A 26,062-nucleotide genomic window follows, 5' to 3' on the forward strand; every position below is an offset into this window, starting at 1 on the left:
GTGAAGTGAAAATCATTCCCGGTGACTACCTCTAGAAGCTCATCAAGACAATGTCAAGAATGTGCAAAGCAGTCATCAAAGCAAAAGGTGGCTACTTTGAAGAACCTAGAATATAAGATATATTTTGAGTTATTTCACACTTTTTTGTTAAGTATATAATTCCACATGTATTAATTCATAGTTTTGATGCCTTCAGTGTGAATTTACAATTTTCAGAGTCATGAAAATACAGAAAAGTATTTAAATGAGAAGGTGTGTCCAAACTTTTGGTCTGTACTCTATATATGTTTCATTTTTTTATGTTATATATTTTTTTCATTTTCTTTCTTTTTCAATAATTTGTGCCTTCACATGCTTTTCACCCTTCTTTATTAATTTAATTCATTTAATTTTTTAGCCATTTTGTGCTTCTGTGTATCGCAATCATTGCCGATGCATATTAGCCTCATAGTTGATATTTTCTGTGCTATCTTTCTATGTTTAGTCCATATATTATTCAATCTATTTATATCAATGAATAATTGCAATATAGTCGCTCAGGCTCACCTTTTTTATGTTGATAACAGATATACTGCGCGTACGCTAACAAATTCATTATGTGTTTGTATTTTACTGTCTGTCTGATCCTGGTGTTGCTAGGTGACGGCGCCCGCGCTTTTGCGGCTTTGTTTTGGGCCTGTGCTGCTAGACACAATTCATAGCGCGACCCGCGCACGCGTCACGTGGCAATCTCTGCATGCGCGATTGTACTTTCAACTGACTTTATTGACTATTGACGACAGACGGACACTGACAAGATGGCTGCTACCATGTGCTTTCTGTCTGCTCCCTTGCCAGCCGGCTTTCTCTCCAGGTGATTAACTTACTAATTGATATGTTTGTATATATATACACAGTATACAGTGGGGCAAAAAAGTATTTAGTCAGTCAGCAATAGTGCAAGTTCCACCACTTAAAAAGATGAGAGGCGTCTGTAATTTACATCATAGGTAGACCTCAACTATGGGAGACAAACTGAGAAAAAAAAATTCCAGAAAATCAGATTGTCTGTTTTTTTATCATTTTATTTGCATATTATGGTGGAAAATAAGTATTTGGTCAGAAACAAAATTTCATCTCAATACTTTGTAATATATCCTTTGTTGGCAGTGACAGAGGTCAAACGTTTTCTGTAAGTCTTCACAAGGTTGCCACACACTGTTGTTGGTATGTTGGCCCATTCCTCCATGCAGATCTCCTCTAGAGCAGTGATGTTTTTGGCTTTTCGCTTGGCAACACGGACTTTCAACTCCCTCCAAAGGTTTTCTATTGGGTTGAGATCTGGAGACTGGCTAGGCCACTCCAGGACCTTGAAATGCTTCTTACGAAGCCACTCCTTCGTTGCCCTGGCGGTGTGCTTTGGATCATTGTCAGCTGGTACTCCATTACTGCTGCCTGCTGCTCACACAACCGCTCCAACATATGTAACGTTGAATTCTACCTGGTGGGTAGGTCACATATGATGCGATGTTTCGGAAGGCGGAATCAGTGCTGCAGAGCTGCAATGCGCGATCTTGCCATGCTGGAACGCCGCAAGTGAGCACACTCAAGGCGGACCTTGTGCAGCAGTGCATCAAGATCCGGATAGTCCCTCAAAGAACTCTGCACGACCAAGTTGAGCACATGTGCCAGACATGGGATGTGAGTGAGATTGCCTAGGCCCAGAGCTGCCACCAGATTTCGGCCATTGTCACACTCTACCATGCCTGGCTGGAGATTCGCTGGCACAAACCACACGTCGCTCTCCTAATTGATGGCATTCCAGAGCTCCTGTGCTGTGTGGCTTCGATTCCCCAAAGAAATTAATTTCAATACGGCCTGTTGACGTTTGGCCATGACTGTGTTCATATCGGTCGTAACAGGTAAGCCTTCACGGTTCCATGTGGAGGTAGACTGTGATGGCTCCTGCAGCAATGATTCAGAGGAACTGGAGTATGAGGAGTCAATGTGTACAGACTGGATTCCTGCAATCCTTGGAGTTGGCAGAACATGTACAGCGCCACTCTCAAGATCTGTACCCGGCTCCACAACAATTACCCAATGGGCAGTGAGGGAAAGGTATCCTCCCAGTCCATGGTTACTGGTCCACACATCGGTGGTCAGGTGGACCTGGCTACTGACGCGTTTAGTAGCGCATGTTTAATTTTTCCCTCCACATGCTTTTGCAGGGCAGGGACGGCTTGCCTGCTGAAATAAAAGCGGCTGGGCACGTTGTACTGTGGGACTGCCAATGCCATGAAGTTACGGAAGGTGTCAGTCTCCACCAGCCTGAATGAGAGCATTTCAAGGGACAGTAGTTTTGCAATGCCTGCATTCAGAGCCTGTGCTCGGGGGTGATTTGCTGAGTATGGGCGCCTTTTCTCCCATGTCTGTGCTACCGATGGCTGTAGAGGCCTCCTGGTGTAGTCTCACCGGATGCTTCCTGTCGCCCCTGTGCAGTATTGGGGGCCCCTTTTCTTTTCTGCCCTGTGACCCCTGTATGTGGAAGGGAGACCTGTGTATCTAATAGTTTAACAAACCTTTCTCTCGTTTAGTACTGGGCCCTGTCCTGGGTTCAACCACCGGAGGGAGCCCAAGAGCAGAATTCACAACAGGGGGCTGCCTATCCTTTGGGGATCTGCTCTGAGGCAAGATAGTATTCCTATTTCCACCTTTAGGGGTATTTAGTTCTCCGGCTGTGTCGAGGTGTCTAGGTTTTGTTAGGCACACCCCACGGCTACTTCTAGTTGCGGTGATAAGATCAGGGTTTGCGGTCAGTATAGTTACCACCTACTCCAGTGAAAGTTTTCATGCTGCTCCAAGGTAACCTGATCATAACAAAGCTCCCTCTGTAGGACTGTGGGTTTCGGTAACTGCGGCCTGCTCGCGGCCTTACAACTTATTTTTTCATGTGGACCTTCTGCTGCATATCTGAGTTCCAGCACCATTAGCTGGTTCTTTAGCAGTCAATCTTGAATAGGTCCCCCTGGGTTTCAGTACTGTCAGCTGGTTCCAGCCAGAGCCTTTGGCTTAGGTGCCTCCTTCTCAGTATCCGAGTTCCAACAACGTCTGGTGGTCCTTGGTAGTGCTTTCTGGCACGGGTACCTCCTGCTTAGTAACTGGGTTCCAGAACCATCAGCTGGTCCTCGGTAGTTCCATTGGCTCTTGTACCTTCTGCTACCCATCCGGGTTCCAGTACCGTCAGCTTGTTCCAGGCAGAGCCTTTGGCTTAGGTGCCTCCTTCTCGGCATCCGAGTTGCACCAACGTCTGGTGGTCCTTGGTAGTGCCTTCTGGCACGGGTACCTCCTGCTTAGTAACTGGGTTCCAGAACCATCAGCTGGTTCTCGGTAGTTCCATTGGCTCTTGTACCTTCTGCTACCCATCCGGGTTCCAGTACCATCAGCTGGTTCTCGGCAGTGTCTTTTGCTCTTGTACCTTCTGCTACCCATCCTGGTTCCAGTACCGTCAGCTGATTCCAGGCAGAGCCTTTGGCTTTGGTGCCTCCTTCTCGGTATCTGAGATCCACCAACGTCTGGTGTTCCTTGGTAGTGCTTTCTGGCATGGGTACCTCCTGCTTAGTAACCGGGTTCCAGTACCATCAGCTGGTCCTCGGTAGTTCCATTGGCTCTTGTACCTTCTGCTACCCATCCTGGTTCCAGTACCGTCAGCTGGTTCTTGGCAGTGTCTTTGGCTCTTGTACCTTCTGCTACCCATCCTGGTTCCAGTACCATCAGCTGGTCCCAGGCAGGGCCTTTGGCTTTGGTGCCTCCTTCTCGGTATCCGAGATCAACCAACTTCTGGTGGTTCTTGGTAGTGCTTTCTGGCACGGGTACCTCCTGCTTAGTAACCGGGTTCCAGTACCATCAGCTGGTCCTCGGTAGTTCCATTGGCTCTTGTACCTTCTGCTACCCATCCTGGTTCCAGTACCGTCAGCTGGTTCCAGGCAGAGCCTTTGGCTTAGGTGCCTCCTTCTCGGTATCCGAGTTCCATCAACGTCTGGGGTCCTTGGTAGTGCTTTCTGGCACGGGTACCTCCTGCTTAGTAACCGGGTTCCAGTACCATCAGCTGGTCCTCGGTAGTTCCATTGGCTCTTGTACCTTCTGCTACCCATCCGGGTTCCAGTACCGTCAGCTGGTTCTCGGCAGTGTCTTTGGCTCTTGTACCTTCTGCTACCCATCCTGGTTCCAGTACCGTCAGCTGGTTCTAGGCAGAGCCTTTGGCTTTGGTGCTTCCTTTCCGGTATCCGAGATCCAACAACGTCTGGTGGTCCATGGTAGTGCTTTCTGACACGGGTACCTCCTGCTTAGTAACCGGGTTCTAGTACCATCAGCTGGTCCTCGGCAGTTCCATTGGCTCTTGTACCTTCTGCTACCCATCCGGGTTCCAGTACCGTCAGCTGGTTCTCGGCAGTGTCTTTGGCACGCGTACTCCCTCCTGCCCAGCCTGGTTCCAGCACGCCAGCTGTTTCTGGGTAGTGTCAAGGTCACTTTGCCTCCAATACGTTGTCTAGTCAGCTGGTTCCAGGCAGAGCCTTTGGCTTAGGTGCCTCCTTCTCGGTATCCGAGTTCCACCAATGTCTGGTGGTCCTTGGTAGTGCTTTCTGGCACGGGTACCTCCTGCTTAGTAACCGGGTTCCAGTACCATCAGCTGGTCCTCGGTAGTTCCATTGGCTCTTGTACCTTCTGCTACCCATCCGGGTTCCAGTACCGTCAGCTGGTTCTCGGCAGTGTCTTTGGCTCTTGTACCTTCTGCTACCCATCCTGGTTCCAGTACCATCAGCTGGTTCCAGGCAGAGCCTTTGGCTTTGGTGCATCCTTCCCGGTATCTGAGATCCACCAACGTCTGGTGGTCCTTGGTATTGCTTTCTGACACGGGTACCTCCTGCTTAGTAACCGGGTTCCAGTACCATCAGCTGGTCCTCGGCAGTTCCATTGGCTCTTGTACCTTCTGCTACCCATCCGGGTTCCAGTACTGTCAGCTGGTTCTCGGCAGTGTCTTTGGCACGGGTACTCCCTCCTGCCCAGCCTGGTTCCAGCACGCCAGCTGTTTCCGGGTAGTGTCAAGGTCACTTTGCCTCCAATACGTTGTCCTGTCGGGTTGCGGTCGGGTTAGCCGACTCCATGGTGCCTGCAGTTTAGATGCTTCCTATGTGGGCTGCGGGATCTGGCAATCAAGGCTGGTTCCATAGTGCCAAGTGGACAAGCTCCCCCTGTAGAACTGTGGGTTTCGGTAACTGCGGTCAACTCGCGGCCTTGCAACTTTTTTTTCATGTGGACCTTCTGCTGCCTACCGTCAGCTGGTTCCAGGCAGAGCCTTTGGCTTTGGTGCCTCCTTCTCGGTATCCGAGTTCCACCAACGTCTGGTGGTCCTTGGTAGTGCTGTCTGGCACGGGTACCTCCTGCTTAGTAACCGTGTTCCAGTACCATCAGCTGGTCCTCAGTAGTTCCACTGGCTCTTGTACCCTCTGCTACCCATCCTGGTTCAAGTACCGTCAGCTGGTTCCAGGCAGAGCCTTTGGCTTAGGTGCCTCCTTCTCGGTATCCGAGTTCCACCAATGTCTGGTGGTCCTTGGTAGTGCTTTCTGGCACGGGTACCTCCTGCTTAATAACCGGGTTCCACTACCATCAGCTGGTCCTCGGTAGTTCCATTGGCTCTTGTACCTTCTGCTACCCATCCTGGTTCAAGTACCGTCAGCTGGTTCCAGGCAGAGCCTTTGGCTTAGGTGCCTCCTTCTCGGTATCCGAGTTCCACCAATGTCTGGTGGTCCTTGGTAGTGCTTTCTGGCACGGGTACCTCCTGCTTAGTAACCGGGTTCCAGTACCATCAGCTGGTCCTCGGTAGTTCCATTGGCTCTTGTACCTTCTGCTACCCATCCTGGTTCAAGTACCGTCAGCTGGTTCCAGGCAGAGCCTTTGGCTTAGGTGCCTCCTTCTCGGTATCCGAGTTCCACCAATGTCTGGTGGTCCTTGGTAGTGCTTTCTGGCACGGGTACCTCCTGCTTAGTAACCGGGTTCCAGTACCATCAGCTGGTCCTCGGTAGTTCCATTGGCTCTTGTACCTTCTGCTACCCATCCGGGTTCCAGTACTGTCAGCTGGTTCTCGGCAGTGTCTTTGGCACGGGTACTCCCTCCTACGGTATCATGTCCTAGGGTCACATAGATGCATTATTGTACATGGATGGGGGTGTTATCATTGTTGCTTTTAAATGTTTTTAGTCATGTTTGTGCTTTGGTGATAATAAAGTAGTTTTTGATATTTTTTGTACCTCGGGTGTGGACTTTCTACATACACATTAGTCTTTCCTCCAGTTATTGCTCCTCCTTTCTATGCGTTAGTAGCACCCTGTGATTATAATTGCATTTGAAATATATACTGTGGTGCACCCTGCCCTTTATTGTTTAGCCAGACTTGAAGATTGATGTTCACCAGAGGAAACCATCTATCATGAAGGAGCTGGAGCAGTTTTGCCTTCAGGAATGGTCAAAAATCCCAGTGGCAAGATGTGGAACGCTCATAGAGACTTATCCAAAGCGACTTGCAACCATTATTGCCTCAAAAGGAGGCTCCACAAAGTACTGACTTTAGGGGGATGAATAGTTATGCACACTGAAGTTGTCAGGTATTTTGTCCCATTTGTTGCTTACTTCACAATAAAAAAAACCAAATCTTCACAATTGTAGGCATGTTCTTTACATGAACTGATGGACACCATCAAAAAAACCCAGAAAGGGTTAAACTTGCAGGAGTGAAGTGAGGCGCCCCATAAGTGGAGAGTGGTCAGAGAGACTCGGAGGTAAGTATTCTATTCTTCCCATCATTCCCACAGCTGCGGAATTACATAGTAACAAACCTATACGGGACAATTAGCTGTGGACAGCATAATAACAGGAAAAAGTCTTAACTTTAGGGTAAGGTAATGGCCAAACATCTAAGTGCTACCTCCTCTAACTTCTTTCCAAAGGAGTAAGTCCCTCCCGCATCCCAGCTAAACTCATAGCCAATGTATCGTATTGTTGAAGTCATCCATTAGTACTAGGGGGCAGCCAGGGGCTTTACTAACAAAATTCGATTATTTTCTGAAGGACCGTTCCTGTGTATGGAGGAGAGATATAAACCGCATCAATAAGGATTAAAATATTATAGAATCTCCCCCGCAGACAGATGTATCGTCCCTTTTTAGCTATTTCTTGGTCAATACAGTGAAAGGGAATTGTATGATTAATTAAAATACTAACTCCGCGTGAATATTTGGAGAATGTTGCATGATAGCTCGAGCCCACTTAGGCTGGGGTTAATAGATATATATTATGCTCCTTCATGTGAGTCTCTTGGAGGCATAATATTACGTGCTGACATTTCTTCATGGTATCGAAGATCGCCTTCCTTTTATCAGGTTCATGTACTCCCCTTACGTTCCACGACAATAAGGTAATCTTTTTAGCCTTGAGAGTCAGCCTTGTGGAATAGATAGGGGTATTCCAGAAAAGGCTATCTCCATCGGTGGCATTGCACAAGATTAGAAGAACCACTCTAGATCTGATGTAAACCTAAACAGCAATCTGAGGGCCGGTTGTGCCCCCTTTATGCTTCAACATAACCCAAATTTCAACACTAACATTTTGGCCACTGCGACCATGCCCTAACAGGCGCTCTCTAAGGGACCAGGGCCTAAGTCGAAACCTTGGATGTAGCAGTCACAATGGGGGTAACCAAGCAACCTTCTAAATTCTCCATCGTTCTAAAGTAGCAAAACTAAAGAAGGATATTGAATTCATAGCAGCAACCCACAGGTGGGCCAGATATTACCTAGAGTAGGAGCAAACCATTGTCCACAGTTGTTTTTTTATTTTCCACGAACTGCGCACTTCTCTTCTGTACATCAGCAAAATAATCTGTGAATATGGAGATTCTTGGACCATTTATGGAGCTTCATAGGATGGTATCCCTATAGTGAAGTATCTTGGCCAGGACTGTGCATGGCTGACTTCCAGGCGGTAGTGGCCTTGTCTGCACCCGTTCCACTGCAAAGAGGGGGCTAAGAGTATCCTTCCCACACACCATCACTAGCCAGGTTTCAAAGAATTCTGTGGTCTTTGCGCCCTAGGATTTTTAAGGGACTCCAACAATCCAGATATTTTTCCTGCACGGGCGGTTCTCCAAATCATCCTGGTTGATGCGATTTGCCTCTGATAACTTGGTGTGTTGCTGCAAATCTTGCCTCATTGGAAGTAGGATGTCCTATAATTCATTAACGCTCTTCCCGAGGTCTGTGGTCCTCTCTGAGATACTGCGTATATCTTGTCTGACCACTGAAATGTTCTTCATAATTCCTCCTACCTGCAGCACCAGAGATGAAAGAGAGCTACTACAATCCCCAATGGCTTGCATGATATCTTGGGCTCTGTAGCTGCTAGTTGGCATGTAGGAGAAACAGCATGGACTCCCCGGTTCTCATCTGGTTCATACTCAGGCTGATCTGTAGTAAGCAGGTGGGAGAAGGAATTTGGGTCTGGATGAATCCCTCTCAACGTGTCATCCCGTTTCTTCCACTCCTGATCTTGCAAATCTTTCTAAACTAGCCACATCCTCCTTTTAGTGCTCACCCGCTCAGCTTGCACTCTCTGCCACAATTGTGTCGACCCCACCTTGTAGATTGCACTCCTGGCCTTTGAGCACGTTCCCTTTCTTCATGGCGGGCTCCGTGCCAGGGAAAAGGCTGTTTACAGTGTCCAGGCATAAGCAGGTAAGTATACCCGACCAGAGGGTGAAAAAAAGGGCAGCTTGAGGATCGTATAAGGATCTGCACACGGAGCTGACCGGGCATGCATCCTCTCACATCGCTGGCAGACCATGCCCCCACGGCAAGTGCAAATCTTAAAAATGGTGAGGACTGGTATAGTAGACCACAGAGTTTATGTAATATCGCTGTATAGACTGTGATGTGCACTAGTAAGGTTTAGCGGGAGAAGACACTCGGCGTACACACTAAACCCCATTCTCACAATACATTGAACATACTTTGGGAAAGCAACCACAGCCAATATAGCAAAGCCAAAGAAGATCTCCCAAGCAGGAATGAGATTAAAATGCCTTTATTATATATACACTTGGCAATAAGTAACAATGATAAAAGACACAAATGTGCACAATGGGATTATTTGTATAATAAAATCAATATGAATAATAGTACAGACTGACCCCTTGAAAATTATATCCTATATTATACTACCATGACAGGTTTAAACATCGCCCCAGGATGACATATATTATTAGCTGGATTTATATATAAAAAAAGACTTTCTGCATATATTGCAAGTACAGACCTATAGATACAAAATGTGCAAAATTGGTAGCAAATAGTAATTTATGTGCAATAAAGCAATATAAAGTGCAACAGGAGGGGGAAGGGAAAAAGGTCAATTATAACCATACAGTGTACTGAATATGTCAGTATATACACCTTATTATAACACGTGCACAACTATGTCAGAAAAAATAAAAAAACTTTTTTTGTGCAAAGAGAAAAAAAGGGGGGTTATATATACCCATAAGATATGCTGGATTATACCAGAAAGTGCTATGTGCAAAAAGAAAGTGTAAAAACTGAAAAAAAGCCACAATTGCAGGTTACACTATTCTAAGAGGAGTGTATACTAAACCATACTGCACAAAAATAGGTCTATAAGAAAGTATCAAATATATCTATATATTTCCAATAGTACTAATTATAGTGGCCAAAAAAATAAAAGAGCAGCTAAATCACCACCATAAAGTCACCACTGGCACACTCTGACCACCAGAGGGCCGGATACTAATCACTATGGTGTAATGCAGGGGGATGTACTTAAATCTTTAAATATACCTGTGAGGTCAGCTGAATCCCAAAGAAACGCACCCCGACGCGCGTTTCGGATTACTCCTTCTATCCTCTTAGAATAGTGTAACCTGCAATTGTGGCTTTTTTTCAGTTTTTACACTTTCTTTTTGCACATAGCACTTTCTGGTATAATCCAGCATATCTTATGGGTATATATAACCCCCCTTTTTTTCTCTTTGCACAAAAAAAGTTTTTTTATTTTTTCTGACATAGTTGTGCACGTGTTATAATAAGGTGTATATACTGACATATTCAGTACACTGTATGGTTATAATTGACCTTTTTCCCTTCCCCCTCCTGTTGCACTTTATATTGCTTTATTGCACATAAATTACTATTTGCTACCAATTTTGCACATTTTGTATCTATAGGTCTGTACTTGCAATATATGCAGAAAGTCTTTTTTTATATATAAATCCAGCTAATAATATATGTCATCCTGGGGCGATGTTTAAACCTGTCATGGTAGTATAATATAGGATATAATTTTCAAGGGGTCAGTCTGTACTATTATTCATATTGATTTTATTATACAAATAATCTCATTGTGCACATTTGTGTCTTTTATCATTGTTACTTATTGCCAAGTGTATATATAATAAAGGCATTTTAATCTCATTCCTGCTTGGGAGATCTTCTTTGGCTTTGCTATATTGGCTGTGGTTGCTTTCCCTTGGTACGGTGGTGGTTTCCACATTTCTCTCCACAGGACACTAGTCACTGACACTTGTAATTATAATTTTAATATTCTTTTAATATTCTTTTATTGATTTGTTATTTATCATACAGTGATTGGTGTACCTGGGGCTGTTACTTAATTGAACATACTTTGTGGTGTCCGGCTAGGACTTGGCACAACCTGCGGTTTCGGTACTGTATGACAGCATCCTGCATGGTTCTGGACCTAAAAACAAGTTTAGGTTGTAATAAATGGATTGTATATCGTTAGAAAAACATGGCTACTTTCTTTCTGTAACAGTTCCCATCTTTCCACACGTCGAGTGTGGTTTTGTAACTCAGCCCTATTCTCTCGAATGGAGCTGATCTGCAAGACCAGCCACAACCTTAGAACAAGGATGGCACTGTTTCTGTAAGAAAGCTTTCTGTAGGTTGTTTTTATCTGGAGACTTACTTGTGAAGCAGGTGGCATTATAAAGCTGGGAGGTGGTGGTGGTTGGTAGGTATTGATGACTTGGTTGGGTACAATTCGGATATGATCCATCTTCTTCTGGTTGGCTAGAGGAGCTAGCCGATCCTTCTTACACTGTGCAAAGGCGACATACAATGGCTTGGAGTCTACAATCCTTCCGTTCATCTCTGTGACCGCTTTGGTTGCTTCCTCGGGAGCGGAGAAGCAGACAAAACCAAACCCTTTGCTGCGTCTACCTTCCATCATGACCTGAAATATTACATCACCTGACATCCTTACAATGAAACATAGGAAAATAAATAGTACACCCTCACCTAAGAAGGTTCACGCTAAAGGGTCATTCCCGACATTGAAAGTTATCATCTACTCATCACTCTATTCCTAAAGGATCCATGGGGTCCCAGCAGTAAGACCACCGCAAATCCACAAGTTATCACCTCTCCTATGTATCGATGAAAACGTCGAATGTTGGCCATAAGTATAACCCTTAATGTTACGTAGATGAAAATGAATGTGAGGATAGAAAGAAGAAAGAAGCAGATACAAGCTGAGCTCACCTTAGCACTGATGATGGTGCCATAACGGGAAAACACCTGATGCAGTAGCCTGTCATCAATGCAATCTGCAAGATTGTTAATGTAGAGATTGACACCCTAAAATTAGAAGAAGAAAAAAGTTATTAAAAATGCAGAATTTTTTTCAAACACTCACACAAATTAAATACAAAGGGAGTGAAGTCACTCACCTGGGAACTGGTGATCCATTCTTGGTTTATTTGCTCGAACGTCCTCCTAACCTCTGGTTGTCTTTCCAACTTCTTCTGGGCTCTTCCAACATAAATGGCCTTACCATTCACATCTTTACCATTCATTTCATTCACGGCCTTATAGAAGTAGGAAAATAGTTACTTTACTCCCATACGTTGGTCACAAGAACAAGATCTCTCACCCTGAGGGATCAGGACACCATTTCCTACGGACTGTCATTTTTTGATCTCCTAAGGACAGGGTTTCATCCCATCCTGAGAGAGCTGATCTTCCCCTGGTTCTTTGTTCACATGGTGCACACCTGACTATTGTAGATTGCAAAATGATTGCAACCTATATTATCCTCGCCAGGAGGGGTATTCCCATCTTAGGCATTGATGGCGTAATCATCTGATGCTATCCCTGCCTGATAGATAAGGTTCCAGAGGTGGCACCCGATCTCAAGAAAAGGGGTCCCTCAACCTCCAACCTGTCTGGATGGCCAGTGGATGGCTGCTGCATCCAGGTGGAGAATGAAGAGGTGGTTGCACATGTACACATCCTTAGATAGCTGAGCACACGCACAGCCACGCCACTTCCCACAGGGACCCCTGTTTTGTGGGTATTCAGTAAATGTCTGAAAAAGTAAAACCCCCTTAGAGTATGTGCACACTGAGTCTTTTTGCTGAGTTTTTGAAGCAGGAACTACCAAGTTTGTGAGGAGTTTTGAGTCTCAGAGGAGGATTCAGAGAGTTTCCGCTCAGTGGCTGTGTGCATACATCATCTTTTTCAAGTGGATTCCGAGCGGAATCCATCTGAAAAAGTGTCTCAAAAGCTCTTAAAAAAATTAACATAATACACAGCAGTGTCAAAATCCATTACTCTGCCCATGTTCAGTATTTTGTTACTTCTTTTCACTGCTTCAGGGTTTGGAAACCTTGGAGCAATTAAAAGAGGTAACATGTTTATTCTCTCATAATGAAGATATAAGGGAGAAGATGTCAGAGCAAAAATAGGAAAAAAAAAGCCACCGACTGAAGTAGCTTCACCTGAGAAAAGTCGGCAGCTGCGCCAGAATCTAATGCACATAGGCAATTTCTGCTCCAAAATGTAAAACAATGCCGTAGGGGTATAGGCCCTGAGATCCCAACTAACAGTACAAAGGGGAATGCTGTCTCACGAGAGTGGTATACAGACTGATAAATGATTATTGCTGCTCATCTTCCACCAACTTAGACGGCCTACAATAACAGAGATACCAATCCTGACTCCAGATATTTCGTAAGTCTCCATCTCACTTTTAGGGCGTCCTCGTGTTTCTTAAAGCTCACAAAGCCGAATCCCTTGGACGTCCCATTTTGATCAGTCATGACTTTAACGCTCCGTGTAGGCCCTAAAGTGAGAGTATTGCCCAAATTTAGGTTTCGGAAGCTTTAGGACAACCCATATATAAGTCTGACTTCAGAAGACTGTATTGTGGCCATATTTTATTCTTTGTGTTATTGCTCGATGTCCCGACCCATCAGCGGGCCTCCTGGCCCAGAACGTACATCATAAATGGCTGCGATGCGGTTACCTCAGGTTATGAGACCCGCTGATGGGTCGGGACGTGGAGCAATAATACAGAGAATAAAATATGGCCACAATACGGTCTTCTGAAATAACCGTGATTCTCGTAGCTACACGATTCATATTTACCGTATTTGCTGAACAATTCCTTGAGCCGTTCATCGTCCATATTTTCTCCAAAGTTATTGATGTAAACATTAGTGTATAAAGAACTGGCAACAACTTCAGGTTCTCGTTTGTGACTGGACTTGGAATGTTCAATATACCTTTACAGAGAATGCAGACACGTTTATCCAAAATTGTTATTTACAAGCGGCAAAAAAACTCCAAACATTTAGCCCACTTTCACCCGATCAGTATTCAGTCAGTATTTGTAGCCAAAACCAGGAGAGGAACTATCAGAGGAAAAGTGTGATAGAAACACCTGCACCACTTCTGGATTTATCACCTGCTCCTGGTTTTGGCTACAAATACTGAGCGTGTGAACGTGGCCTTAGAGGGGTATTCCTATGTAGATATTTGTATATACAGTGGGGCAAAAAAGTATTTAGTCAGTCAGCAATAGTGCAAGTTCCACCACTTAAAAAGATGAGAGGCGTCTGTAATTTACATCATAGGTAGACCTCAACTATGGGAGACAAACTGAGAAAAAAAAATCCAGAAAATCACATTGTCTGTTTTTTTAACATTTTATTTGCATATTATGGTGGAAAATAAGTATTTGGTCAGAAACAAACAATCAAGATTTCTGGCTCTCACAGACCTGTAACTTCTTCTTTAAGAGTCTCCTCTTTCCTCCACTCATTACCTGTAGTAATGGCACCAGTTTAAACTTGTTATCAGTATAAAAAGACACCTGTGCACACCCTCAAACAGTCTGACTCCAAACTCCACTATGGTGAAGACCAAAGAGCTGTCAAAGGACACCAGAAACAAAATTGTAGCCCTGCACCAGGCTGGGAAGACTGAATCTGCAATAGCCAACCAGCTTGGAGTGAAGAAATCAACAGTGGGAGCAATAATTAGAAAATGGAAGACATACAAGACCACTGATAATCTCCCTCGATCTGGGGCTCCACGCAAAATCCCACCCCGTGGGGTCAGAATGATCACAAGAACGGTGAGCAAAAATCCCAGAACCACGCGGGGGGACCTAGTGAATGAACTGCAGAGAGCTGGGACCAATGTAACAAGGCCTACCATAAGTAACACACTACGCCACCATGGACTCAGATCCTGCAGTGCCAGACGTGTCCCACTGCTTAAGCCAGTACATGTCCGGGCCCGTCTGAAGTTTGCTAGAGAGCATTTGGATGATCCAGAGGAGTTTTGGGAGAATGTCCTATGGTCTGATGAAACCAAACTGGAACTGTTTGGTAGAAACACAACTTGTCGTGTTTGGAGGAAAAAGAATACTGAGTTGCATCCATCAAACACCATACCTACTGTAAAGCATGGTGGTGGAAACATCATGCTTTGGGGCTGTTTCTCTGCAAAGGGGCCAGGACGACTGATCCGGGTACATGAAAGAATGAATGGGGCCATGTATCGTGAGATTTTGAGTGCAAACCTCCTTCCATCAGCAAGGGCATTGAACATGAAACGTGGCTGGGTCTTTCAACATGACAATGATCCAAAGCACACCGCCAGGGCAATGAAGGAGTGGCTTCGTAAGAAGCATTTCAAGGTCCTGGAGTGGCCTAGCCAGTCTCCAGATCTCAACCCTATAGAAAACCTTTGGAGGGAGTTGAAAGTCCGTGTTGCCAAGCGAAAAGCCAAAAACATCACTGTTCTAGAGGAGATCTGCATGGAGGAATGGGCCAACATACCAACAACAGTGTGTGGCAACCTTGTGAAGACTTACAGAAAACGTTTGACCTCTGTCATGGCCAACAAAGGATACAGTGGGGCAAAAAAGTATTTAGTCAGTCAGCAATAGTGCAAGTTCCACCACTTAAAAAGATGAGAGGCGTCTGTAATTTACATCATAGGTAGACCTCAACTATGGGAGACAAACTGAGAAAAAAAAATCCAGAAAATCACATTGTCTGTTTTTTTAACATTTTATTTGCATATTATGAGGGAAAATAAGTATTTGGTCAGAAACAAAATTTCATCTCAATACTTTGTAATATATCCTTTGTTGCCAATGACAGAGGTCAAACGTTTTCTGTAAGTCTTCACAAGGTTGCCACACACTGTTGTTGGCCCATTCCTCCATGCAGATCTCCTCTAGAGCAGTGATGTTTTTGGCTTTTCGCTTGGCAACACGGACTTTCAACTCCCTCCAAAGGTTTTTTTATAGGGTTGAGATCTGGAGACTGGCTAGGCCACTCCAGGACCTTGAAATGTTTCTTACGAAGCCACTCCTTCGTTGCCCTGGCGATGTGCTTTGGATCATTGTCATGTTGAAAGACCCAGCCACGTTTCATCTTCAATGCCCTTGCTGATGGAAGGAGGTTTGCACTCAAAATCTCACGATACATGGCCCCATTCATTCTTTCATGTACCCGGATCAGTCGTCCTGGCCCCTTTGCAGAGAAACAGCCCCAAAGCATGATGTTTCCACCACCATGCTTTACAGTAGGTATGGTGTTTGATGGATGCAACTCAGTATTCTTTTTCCTCCAAACACGACAAGTTGTGTTTCTACCAAACAGTTCCAGTTTGGTTTCATCAGACCATAGGACATTCTCCCAAAACTCCTCTGGATCATCCAAATACTCTCTAGCAAACTTCAGACGGGCCCGGACATGTACTGGCTTAAGCAGTGGGACACGTCTGGCACTGCAGGATCTGAGTCCATGGTGGCGTAGTGTGTTACTTATGGTAGGCCTTGTTACATTGGTCCCAGCTCTCTGCAGTTCATTCACTAGGTCCCCCCGCATGGTTCTGGGATTTTTGCTCACCGTTCTTGTGATCATTCTGACCCCACGGGGTGGGATTTTGCGTGGAGCCCCAGATCGAGGGAGATTATCAGTGGTCTTGTATGTCTTCCATTTTCTAATTATTGCTCCCACTGTTGATTTCTTCACTCCAAGCTGGTTGGCTATTACAGATTTAGTCTTCCCAGCCTGGTGCAGGGCTACAATTTTGTTTCTGGTGTCCTTTGACAGCTCTTTGGTCTTCACCATAGTGGAGTTTGGAGTCAGACTGTTTGAGGGTGTGCACAGGTGTCTTTTTATACTGATAACAAGTTTAAACAGGTGCCATTACTACAGGTAATGAGTGGAGGAAAGAGGAGACTCTTAAAGAAGAAGTTACAGGTCTGTGAGAGCCAGAAATCTTGATTGTTTGTTTCTGACCAAATACTTATTTTCCACCATAATATGCAAATAAAATGTTAAAAAAAACAGACAATGTGATTTTCTGGATTTTTTTTTCTCAGTTTGTCTCCCATAGTTGAGGTCTACCTATGATGTAAATTACAGACGCCTCTCATCTTTTTAAGTGGTGGAACTTGCACTATTGCTGACTGACTAAATACTTTTTTGCCCCACTGTATATTACAAAGTATTGAGATGAAATTTTGTTTCTGACCAAATACTTATTTTCCACCATAATATGCAAATAAATTGTTAAAAAAACAGACAATGTGATTTTCTGGATTTTTTTTTCTCAGTTTGTCTCCCATAGTTGAGGTCTACCTATGATGTAAATTACAGACGCCTCTCATCTTTTTAAGTGGTGGAACTTGCACTATTGCTGACTGACTAAATACTTTTTTGCCCCACTGTATGTGTGTAGTATATTTATATTTATTTCTGTATATACATTGTGAAATCTCTGCCACTGTACCATTAATTGCAGAAAACATTTATTCGGATATATAGAACTGATTTTTAGTTGCAGACATTTTGGCAATGTTTGGATGTACCCATAAAAATTTGTGGCACACACACTGTCCTAGATACGTGGAGCCTGGTAGAACAGGGTCTGGGAACCCCAATTTTCCCTATAGCTGGCAGCGCGGTTATCCACCTTTGGGGACACTTTGTTTCTTACTTAAATGCATATATTCTTGGCTAAAATTTAGTTTTGCAATTGGGTTTCATTAAGAATGTTGCACCATTTGCCTTGTATAGCCTCAGTGTTGCTCTGTCTAGTGCTGGCTGCAGAATGGGTTAACTGAAAATCCAAGAGTGAGCTCATTCTAAGGCCGGCGTCACACTACCGTGTTTTACGGACGTAAGAGAGGTGCAGAAAATACGGATTGCATACGGTACAATGCTTCTCTATGCCCCTGCTCCTATCAGCCGTATTTTACTGATCCGTATTATACGGTCTTCTACAGCCGTAGAAAATCGCAGCATGCTGCGTTTGTCACCGTATTGCGCAAAAAATACGCCAATGAAAGTCTATGGGGGCCAGAAAAATACGGATTACACACGGACCAGCAGTGTGACTTGCGAGAAATACGCTGCGGTGTTAGAGAGAAAAGCCGGCAATTCAGCGCGGTGTACAGTAAAATCACACTGACAGGTTACAATAGAATAGGTAGAATAAATGTGTACACATAGAATAGGTATATATATATATATATATATATTTATATATATGTCATTGAGACACATATATGTATATATTAATATTTCATACAGCGCTAGATAGCTTTAAAGCCGGTAATTCAATTGCCGGCTTTTGCTATCTCCTTCCTAAACCCGACATGATATGAGACCTGGTTTACATACAGTAAACCATCTCATATCACCATTTTTTTTGCATATTCCACACTACTGTTAGTAGTGTGTATGTGCAAAATTTGGGCGGAAACAATTGGCGTGGGCTCCCGCACAATTTTCTCCGCCAGAGTGGTAAAGCCAGTGAGTGTGGGCAGATATTAATAGCCTGGAGGGTCCATGGTTATTGCCCCCCCCCCCCCCCCGGCTAAAAACACCTGCCCCCCGCCACCCCAGAAAAGGCACATCTGGAAGATGCGCCTATTCTGGCACTTGGCCACTCTCTTCCCATTCCCGTGTAGCGGTGGGATATGGGGTAATGAAGGGTTAATGTCACCTTGCTATTGTAAGGTGACATTAAGCCAGATTAATAATGGAGAGGCGTCAATTATGACACCTATCCATTATTAATCCAATAGTATGAAATGGTTAAAAAACAATATCCCATACCTTCCGATGATCTGTCACGTCCCACGATGTAAATCCATCTGAAGGGGTTAAATTATTTTACAGGCAGGAGTTCTGCTATAATGCAGCTGTGCTCCTGCCTGTAAAACCCCAGCGAATGAATGGAAAGTAGGACAATGACCTGTAGTTACCTTCATTCGCGGTGATGCACCATCTGCTGGTTGTCCTCATATGACCTCGAGCGTGGGAACTTTTCAGAATATTTTCCCAGCCTCTTCCAGATGTGCCTTTTCTGGGGTGGCTGGGGGCAGATGTTTTTAGCCGGGGGGGTGGGAGGGGGGGGGGGGCGAAAACCATAGACCCTCTCCAGGCTATTAATATCTGCCCTCAGTCACTGGCTTTACTACTCTGGCGGAGAAAATTGCGCGGGAGCCCACGCCAATTTTTTTCACCATTTAACCCTTTAATTTAATATCTAGAGCGCCCAAATTTTGCACATACACACTACTGACATTAGTAGTGTGTAATATGTAACAAAAATGGGGATATGAGATGGTTTACTGTATGTAAACCATGTCTCATATCATGTCGGGTTTGGGAAGGAGATAGCAAAAGCCGGCAATTGAATTACTGGCTTTAAAGCTATCTCTCGCTGGATAAAATATTAACCCCTTCATGACCTTGGGATTTTTAGTTTTTCCGTGTTCGTTTTTCACTCCCCTCCTTCCCAGAGCCATAACTTTTTTATTTTTCCGTCAATTTGGCCATGTGAGGGCTTATTTTTTGCGGGACGAGTTGTACTTTTGAACGCCATCATTGGTTTTAGCATGTCGTGTACTAGAAAACGGGAAAAAAATTCCAAGTGCAGTGAAATTGCAAAAAAAGTGCAATCCCACACTTGTTTTTTGTTTGGCTTTTTTGCTAGGTTCACTAAATGCTAAAACTGACCTGACATTATGATTCTCCAGGTCACTACGAGTTCATAGACACCTAACATGTGTAGGTTATTTTTTACCTAAGTGTGGTGAAAAAAAATTCCAAGGTTTGCAGAAAAAAAAAATTGCGCCATTTTTCCATACTCGTGGCGTCTCCATTTTTCATGATCTGGGGTCGGTTGAGGGCTTATTTTTTGCTTGCCGAGATGACGTTTTTAATGATAGCATTTTGGTGCAGATACGTTCTTTTGATCGCCCGTTATTGCATTTTAATGCAATGTTGCGGCGACCAAAAAAACATAATTCTGGCGTTTCAAATTTCTTTCTCACTACGCTGTTTAGCGATCAGGTTAATGCTTTTTTTTAATTGATAGATCGGGCGATTCTGAGCGCGGCGATACCAAATATGTGTAGATTTGATATTTTTATTGATTTATTTTGATTGGGGCGAAAGGGGGGTGATTTAAACTTATATTTTTTTTATTTTTTTCACATTTTTTTAAACTTTTTTTTAATTTTTGCCATGCTTCAATAGCCTCCATGGGAGGCTAGAAGCAGGCACAGCACGATCGGCTCTGCTACATAGCAGCGATCTGCTGATCGCTACTATGTAGCAGAACTGCAGGTGTGCTGTGAGCGCTGACCACAGGGTGGCGCTCACAGCTACCGGCGATCAGTAACCATAGAGGTCTCAAGGAGCTCTATGGTTACTATGGAGAAGCATCGCCTACCTCCGATCATGTGACGGGGTCGGCGATGACGTCATTTCCGGACGCCCGGACGGATGCGGTAGTTAAATGCCTCTGTCTGCGTTTGACAGCAGCATTTAACTAGTTAATAGGCGCGGGCAGATCGCGATTCTGCTCGCGCCTATTACGGGCACATGTCAGCTGTTCAAAACAGCTGACATGTCCCGGCTTTGATGCGGGCTCACCGCGGAGCCCTGCATCAAAGCAGGGGATCTGACCTTGGACGTACTATCCCGTCCGAGGTCAGAAAGGGGTTAATATATATATATATATATATATATATATAGACAGCATATATGTTGTTACGATTTTTTGAGCACATGGATCCATTGTATGTCCATATGTCGGTTTTGCAAGCCTGCGAGAAAATCTCGCAGTACGGATGCCATACGGATTACATATGGAGGATGCCATGCGCAAAATACGCTGACACACCCTGCCTACGGAGGAGATACGGACCACTATTTTGGGGACTTTTCTACGTAATTTACGGACCATATTTTTATACGCTGAGTGTGAGGCCGGCCTAAGGGTATGTGCACACGTAGAATGGTCCACTGCGGATTTACTGCGTTTTTACACCTGCGGTTTTCTGTTATGGAGCAGGTGTAAAACCGCTGCGGATCCCGCACAAAGAATTGACATGCTGCCGAATGTAAACCGCTGCGTTTCCGCGCGTTTTTTTCCACAGCATGTGCACTGCGGATTGAGTTTCCCATAGGTTTACTTTGTACTGTACAACGCATGGGAAACTGCTGCGGAAACGCTGCAGATTTTGCTGCTGTGTGTAAACATAGCCTAAGGATCCAGAAAGAGAGCTTCTAACACTTATCTGTCTATTTCTGAGCTCTTCTCAGCTGATTTATGACCACTGACCACAGAAAAGTTGAATGTGCAGGGAGGAGGAGACAAACAGCCTGTAAAAGCCAAAAGGTGCAAATTTTGTAAGGAAACTGAATTGCAAAAATGACTTTTAGCCCCAAATAAATGCAATTAAGTAAAAAAAAAAGTCCCCAGAGGTGGATAACCCCTGCCACTGGCGACATGTAAGTCAATAATCGATTGTGGATTCTTTGTGTTAGGCCGTCTTGGCACGTCTCAGTCTGTATACAGGTCGCGGTTTGCAGACCAGCCGAAGGTCTCCTGACCCGAACCCTAAAGCTTGAAATATGCCTATGAGAATGTTGATTTGGGGTCCAGGAGTCCAGAAATCCCAGACACGTGAAGCCGGCCTTACATGAGGGCATACTTACACTTTCTGGTCATTTAGGATCTTGCCATTCAACGAGTCAATGGCCTTCTGGGCTGATTCGCGGGTCTCGAAATGTACAAACCCATAACCTTTAGATCCATTTTCGTCACACACGACCTGCAACACCTCATATTAATAAGGGACCTTACTACTGCACAGACCTCACACATCCGTATGTGGTGGATGACTGACTTACCTTACACGACATGATGCTGCCAAAAGCAGAAAATGTGTCGTACAGTAATTTACTATCGATGGTCTTATCCAGGTTCTTGATAAAAATGTTGCCGATCCTGCTCTTTATTACGGACGGGTTGCGCTGACACCACATAATGCGCATCGCTTTGCCATTCATGTCTTCAAAGTTCATGGTATCCAGAGCTCGCTCCGCTGGCGGGAAAGGATGGGGGACATTTTCAAAGAAAGAGACTATCAATGACTTTATCCACCTCGGTGACCTCTGCGCCCTGATAGGATGCCATGCCATGATAGGAATTGTTGATCAGCTCCAGCATTCCATGCTACAACATTTTTTACTATATTTTGTTTTGCATTAATTTTATTTAAAAAAAAATAATTTGCAAATTTTTCTTGTTCTAAAATTTTTTTAGAAATCTTGAACTGTTCATACTTTCTGCCCTTTCAGGAAGAGTTTTCAGCAGGCTCCTTATCAGCAGAGGAAGGATGACGGTAACGCTTCTACATACAGCTGATAATACAAGATCCACTAATTACAATAGGAGATGTCACAGCTGACCCTGCTCACCCTCCCTTCACAATGACACTTGTACACGCTCATTAGATGCTTTAATAAAATTATTGGACTCAGGTCTGATGACTGTAGCTATGTACACCTGTTGTTTCCTGAAACAACAGGAAGTTATAATCTATAAAAGCACCCATGTCCAGTTTGAAAGTTGCAAGATTTTTTTTATTTTTAATACATTATATGTTAAGCTAAAAAATTGCCAGAAATTAAAAAAAATATACAGTATTTCAAGCAATAAAATGTAAATTGTGTAAAAATCATTCAATGTGATTGTTTGGTTTTTATTTTTAGGTTGTCTCTCACAGGTGACGTGTACCTACGATAAAAATTTCAGACCTCTGCATTCTTTGTAGGTGGGAAAACATGTAAAATCGGCAGCGTATCAAATACTTATTTTCCCCACTGTATCTACAATCTTGTATGTCCATGATATTTGTGGAACAGTTGCAATATTTCACCCCAGCCTTGTTGCTGGCAGGGCTGCAATGTATAGCTATAGTTGTGTATTGCTTCTCACCGTCCTCCGGCTGCTGGAAATTGATGTAAGCGTAGCCAAGAGACTGACCGGTGATCTTGTCTCTGCATATGATGACTGACAAAATGTTGCCGGCAGGAGTGAACTTTTCATGCAGCATCTCCTCTGTGACCTCCGGAAGGAGATCCCCAACATACAGGGTTGCTGTACTGTGGCTGAGTGCGCTAGTGGCCATTATTAGCAGGGTCACTAAAATAAAGGAGATTGTAAGAAAAACACCTTGATAATAACATGTCAGCATTACATGGCAAGTTAAGTAAATAAGGCAGCACACTGCAGCGCTGAAAGATGCACCTGTTCACACTTAGTCTATGTTTGGATGTGCTGGTCAGGTTTTTGAAAAGCATTACATGGCAGTCACACGCCAAAGCTGGCCATGCACATTAGCCGCAGCCTGACCATAGCTTATCTACACCCCGAACAAAAGGACATTCAACAGGGCGGATCATTCTCTGCCCCCGTCCTCTGTTCAGGGTGAAGCTGGGGACCCCGATACACAGTATAAGGCCTGCCGATCCCGCCAAAGTCAGACAACATTTATCTAATGTGTATGAGCAGCTTTAAAGGGGCTATCTGGCGCTGTAACATTGATGGCTTATTCTTCGGAGAGGTCATCAATGTCTGATTACTGGGGGTGCGACACCCGGTACCCAACCGATCCTGGCGGTGGCGGCTGGAAGTGCTGAGTTGTGGCTCTGTCCAGAACAGCTCCATCGACAGTATAGTGGCCACGGCCAGGTACTGCACATGCCTTCTCTATTGAATAGTATGTGCATGTGTCACTATTCTGTAGACAAAGCTGTGCTGTGCAGCTCCATAACTGAGCAGTTCCGGCTGCCGACGACACCAGGAAGGGCTGATCTCCGGGGGTACTTACCAATCAGACATTCATCACCTACCCTAAGGATAGTCCATCAATGTTAAAGTCCCAGACACATGCTTTAAAGAACTGGTAGATTTCACCGCTTCACTAAAACAAAGTCAAATTGACATCTTGGTTTTTTTTATTCTTGTATTTATGGGTAAATATAATTTTTACAGTAAAATGTAATTTAGTATGTTGAGCCGTTTGGTTTCTACAGCCTCTATGTATCACAGTACATGTAATACTGCAAAACGAGGTAACTGTGAATCCACCAGTGAGCTCATCTGAAGGCCGAATAATTAATTGTCCAAGTTAATTTACACATCAATAATAAAACATACTGATCAGCTAGGCAATTATTAAACTGCGTGCTAAATCAAAGAGTGTTTTGATTCTTTTCAATAAAAAGTTATAACTTTATTAATACAGACAAATACAAAAAATAAAACAATGCCTTAAAACCGTACAGATAAATGTAATGGCAGGTAGGTGTAGAGCAAAATATAATACTAGTGAGGGAGCAAGAGATAAAATAAACATTCCTGGATACAACAAATTTTTCAACAATAGAGCATGCTGAGAAAATACCTCCACTAACTTCAAATCACCAATTGATGAGGAATTTCAATATTAAAGTCATCTATTTACTTATAATTATACTGACTAAAGCGAGATGAAGAAATAGAGGCTCAAACCGCATGCTCTATTGAAATGTTGCTAAATAAATCCTGAACCAAAGTGCTATCAAATGTATGCACTTAGTAATGATAGTGCTTAAAATATGGATTAAACACCCGTACATATGCTGATAGATATTTTCCTTTGTTACAGAGCGAGGGTCTTCAGGTGGGTTACCAGAATAATAAATTATTCCAACAACCTGTGTGTTTATTTCATTAAAAGACTTTGTAATAATGTGTGTGTTTTTTTAACCCTTTACTACTATTGGATTAATAATGGATAGGTGTCATAATTGACGTCTCTCCATTATTAATTAGGCTTAATGTCCCCTTACAATAGCAAGATGACATTAACCCTTCATTACCCCATATCCCACCGCTACACGGGAATGGGAAGAGAGTGGCCAAGTGCCAGAATAGGCGCATCTTCCAGATGTGCCTTTTCTGGGGCGGCTGGGGGCAGGTGTTTTTAGCCGGGGGGGGGGGGGGGGGGGCAATAACCGTGGACCCTCTCCAGGCTATTAATATCTGCCCTCAGTCACTGGCTTTACTACTCTGGCGGAGAAAATTGCGTGGGAGCCCACGCCAATTGTTTCCGCCATTTAACCCTTTAATTTAATAGCTAGAGCGCCCAAATTTTGCACATACTAACATTAGTAGTGTGGAATATGCAAGAAAAAATGGTGATATGAGATGGTTTACTGTATGTAGACATGTCTCATATCATGTCGGGTTTAGGAAGGAGATAGCAAAAGACGGCAATTGAATTACCGGCTTTCTGCTATATCGCGCTGGATGAAATATTAATATATATACATACATGTGTCTCACTGACATACATACATATATATATATATAGACAGTATATATGTTTTTATTATTTTTTGAGCACATGGATCCATTGTACGGCTGCCATACGGATTACATACGGAGGATGCCATGCACAGAATACGCTGACACACCCTGCCTACGGAGGAGCTACGGACCACGATTTTGGGGACTTTTCTGCGTATTACAGCCGTAAATTACGGAGCGTATTGTCTTACGCCGAGTGTGACGCCGGCCTGACATGTGGCGCTGATTAGAGAACTTACGATTCTAGAATTCTTCACTTTCCTCCGCAAAGATTTCAGGTTGTGCCGACTTTGGACTCACAGACTCTGCACAATATGTCGGTAATCACCTTGTTCCTATCTTGTCTCCAGTCAGATCCTGATGGCGGCTCCTGGTAAACTGTCACTGTCAGGGCACAGCATGGCCGCCTCATGGTGCCAACTGATGCCCACGCGAGGAGCGGGCAGTTACTACGGGGCCGACACGTGTCTGGATCCCCCTTATAATAAAGCATTTTATGCCATAAATGTGCACCAATCAAATAAGACTTCTCCTTTCTGGATCATCACTTATTATATGTTTACGCACTTGTGTGCTCGTGCCTACGGCAGGACGATGGGGGGAGGGGGGGCGGCACGGGAGCAAGTTTTCTTTCTGGTCTTTTTTTTTTTTAAATTAGAGTCCGGAGCCGCCTCCCCCCGCCCCGGGCTCCTCCCCCCGCCCCGGGCCCCTCCCACTTCCCGCCTCCTTGAAGACGTCATACTCACCTACTCCAGCGAAGCCTGGTCTCAGGCTAGAGGCTAAATCCAAGGCGGCTAAAGGACCTCTGGTGACGTCACGCCCATGTGACCGGAAGGGGCGGCGCCTCTCCCTCCATAGAGCAGACAGGAGAAACGGAAGCTGTGGACGTCATGGCGGGATTTCGAGGACTGTGTGCAGGATTTGGGGTGTTTTGGGTTCCTCCTCCATAGTCACAGACCAGGTAAGTGGGAGTC

General features: G+C 44.4%; 1 protein-coding gene across 4 annotated transcripts in view; it reads right to left on the reverse strand.

Annotated features, from left to right (window-relative positions):
* Positions 1-25,913, reverse strand: part of LOC138654405 (polyadenylate-binding protein 1-like) — a 29,972-nt gene extending 4,059 nt beyond the window's left edge. The window contains exons 1-10 of one of the 4 annotated variants that reach the window (XM_069743423.1): positions 25,328-25,689; positions 22,671-22,877; positions 21,581-21,774; positions 21,386-21,501; positions 13,491-13,627; positions 13,091-13,185; positions 11,792-11,929; positions 11,604-11,699; positions 11,029-11,295; positions 10,698-10,800 (exon numbers count right to left, since the gene is read on the reverse strand). In XM_069743423.1, the coding sequence (XP_069599524.1) occupies positions 10,711-10,800; positions 11,029-11,295; positions 11,604-11,699; positions 11,792-11,929; positions 13,091-13,185; positions 13,491-13,627; positions 21,386-21,501; positions 21,581-21,774; positions 22,671-22,863 (1,326 nt within the window). In that variant the 5' untranslated portion in view covers positions 22,864-22,877; positions 25,328-25,689 and the 3' untranslated portion in view covers positions 10,698-10,710. Of the gene's footprint in view, positions 1-10,632; positions 10,801-11,028; positions 11,296-11,603; positions 11,700-11,791; positions 11,930-13,090; positions 13,186-13,490; positions 13,628-21,385; positions 21,502-21,580; positions 21,775-22,670; positions 22,878-25,327; positions 25,758-25,834 lie in introns of those variants that run through there. The other 3 variants (XM_069743422.1, XM_069743425.1, XM_069743424.1) reach the window with 3 other exon arrangements.
* Positions 25,914-26,062: the final 149 nt, after the last annotated feature.

Source organism: Ranitomeya imitator, unplaced genomic scaffold (assembly GCF_032444005.1).
Source record: "Ranitomeya imitator isolate aRanImi1 unplaced genomic scaffold, aRanImi1.pri SCAFFOLD_196, whole genome shotgun sequence".
NCBI lineage: Eukaryota > Metazoa > Chordata > Amphibia > Anura > Dendrobatidae > Ranitomeya > Ranitomeya imitator.